The 2,500-nt window shown below is 41.1% G+C and overlaps 1 protein-coding gene across 2 annotated transcripts in view; it reads left to right on the top strand.

Annotated features, from left to right (window-relative positions):
* Positions 1–2,500, top strand: part of LOC134194705 (molybdenum cofactor sulfurase-like) — an 11,275-nt gene that overhangs the window by 5,805 nt on the left and 2,970 nt on the right. For both annotated transcript variants that reach the window (XM_062663649.1, XM_062663650.1), the window contains exon 9: positions 891–1,009. In XM_062663649.1, the coding sequence (XP_062519633.1) occupies positions 891–1,009 (119 nt within the window). The remainder of the gene's footprint in view (positions 1–890; positions 1,010–2,500) is intronic.

Below are 2,500 nucleotides of genomic sequence, written 5' to 3'. Positions count from 1 at the left end.
TTACCAGAATGACAGTCTTACTTGCCTGGTAATTACACCGGCATGCCGGTATAGGGTGAGGGTGCTGGTATACTCCGGGGGAAAACAGAGCCTCACATCCCCGAGCCTATGTGTAAGCACATGCGCACTCAGGAAAAAAGATTTCGTCATTCTTCAAGACGATGGTGTAGGGGATGTTGAAGAGGACCACACAGGACTCACTGACAATGAAGATTCAGATGACTCAAATGATGACTAATGAAAACCGTTTCAATTCTAGTTTTTAAGACAGACAATTATTGTTCAGTAGAAAGCAGAGAATACTCGCTAGTGACGTTATGTGTCTGGAAAGTTTGAAAATATAAGAACAGACATGCATTGATCATGATCCTACCGGTATAAGCAATGTCTGACTCTGCATTTCACTTCATTTACACCGACATGCTGGTATACCCTGGGGTATACCAGCATCTGGTAACCCTCAATACATAACGGCATGCTGGTATTTGCGGAGTAGTATGGTAAGATTATGCATGTTTTTCTATAGCTAGCTCTTTGTATTTTCAAGTTTTTTATGTAATAGTCTTTATGGATGGGACTTTACAATGGCATGTATGGTAAAGCCATTAGTAGAAAATTGCTGTAGGATGCCAACGTACAGTAGCATGATGAGACATACTAATACTGTACATACATACTAATACATACTAATACTGTACATACATACATACTAATACTGTACATACATATTAATGCTGTACACACGTACATGCATACTAATACTGTACATACATAGTATACTAATATACTGTACATACATACTAATACTGTGCTTTACGCTGTATGATCCTTTTAGTGTATTCATATTGATGTTTGTCATAATCATCTTTACTATAGAAGCTATTTTATAGGGTTGAAGGTTTAAACTGTGGTAATGAAGCTGCTGCCTGGTTTTCTCAAGTACTTGAAAGGCAATGTCGACTTGTGAGACAAAGCCCTGTTGTGGAACGTCTTTCCAGATCCGAGAAAGGTAACATATGATATGATGGCTATAAGTTAAACAGTGCTAGTATAATGTTAACTATGTACTCTAAAATATTTAGTTGTTCTATTCACGTGGTTCTTGTCTGTAGTCACTTATATTACAACTTGTTTCATTTCTAACGTTTCACTTCGTGCATGTCTAGTGAGTAACTTAGAACGTGTTCACACCGGGCCTAATCATGATTAGTGTAACGCCTTTCTAGCGCAATTCTAACGTTGTAAGTATTACAATCACATTAGTGGCGTTAGTGGTTGCACGTGACTTTGGCACGTGAGGTAGTATACAACAAGAGCATCCGACGATGTTTCTGATGTGGTGTTGTATGTTTAAACGTACAAACGCAGCAACAACATGGCGACGTATACGGAAGCGCAGGCAGATGTTTACTACGTACGTGCCTCTACATGTGACAACTTCCTGATGCTAGTGAAGGAGCTGCCGGACAAAACAAACTAAATGTTTCTCTCTTCAAACCCTAAAGCAATGGATTCGTCAAGACAATTTACGCGAATTCTTGCCGGATATGGCGGATGAAAACTGTCGCGGCTAAGTCTAGACTCACGTGCCCACGTGACTTACGAATCATAGCTGTGTGAACGCGCTTGCGTTAGTGTTGGCCTAATCATAGTTAGTCCAGATCACGTCGGTGTGAACACGCTCTAATTTAGAAGATTCAGCATCAGTAACTATATATCAGAGTGAAAGATAATAAATTGGCTGAGTCAGGGAGCCTACAGATAGACAAAACGGCACGGTGACATAGTAGCCTCGCCCCAGACGCAGCGTGGATTGCAGCCCCGGATGCGCTTCCATCACCAGTAGTGACATAGAGGCATATGCTTAATTAAGCATGCATGCAGGTTACACTTTACTAGTTATAGACTTGTACACCCAGTCCTCTCCTCGCGCGCTCTCCACGGGTTTTAGCACGTGCTTTGTTGGAGCACCTCTTCTCACGTGCGAGCGTGCCAACAGCACGTGAGGTCGCGCACAAAGCTTGGCTCGAGAGGAGTGCAAAAAGCACATGCTAAAACACGTGGAGTGCTTGCGAGGAGAGGACTGGCTACGAGTCTACTTTAGTTGAAAGTTATGATTCTTTTCGTTCGTCATTAATTAATTAATTAATTAATAAAGCTGTGTCTAAAATTTTAGTTGTACTAGTTTATGTACTTATACTTTTCCATGCTTGCCATGTTTTCTAATTCTCAGGTCCACACAAGACTTCTCTAACAAATTATAGATCTAGCAAACCTGCCCTGTACACTCGTGACGGTCACTGACCAGCGCGCGCGCTTTCGTCATTCCCGGATGTTTAGTCTAGCCAGTATGTAAAAGTGTTAATTATTAATTAAATTTAAAAATGGGCGTTTGCCTTAGACTCCCAAACCCCCTGTTTTACCAACCCTACTATATAATTATAGCAATTATATAGTCGAAGTTAGAGCCCCACAAACGTCATTCGTGCAAATATGCACG

Source organism: Corticium candelabrum, chromosome 19, assembly GCF_963422355.1.
Source record: "Corticium candelabrum chromosome 19, ooCorCand1.1, whole genome shotgun sequence".
NCBI classification, from domain to species: domain Eukaryota; kingdom Metazoa; phylum Porifera; class Homoscleromorpha; order Homosclerophorida; family Plakinidae; genus Corticium; species Corticium candelabrum.
This window is presented reverse-complemented; position numbering and strand designations above follow the sequence as displayed.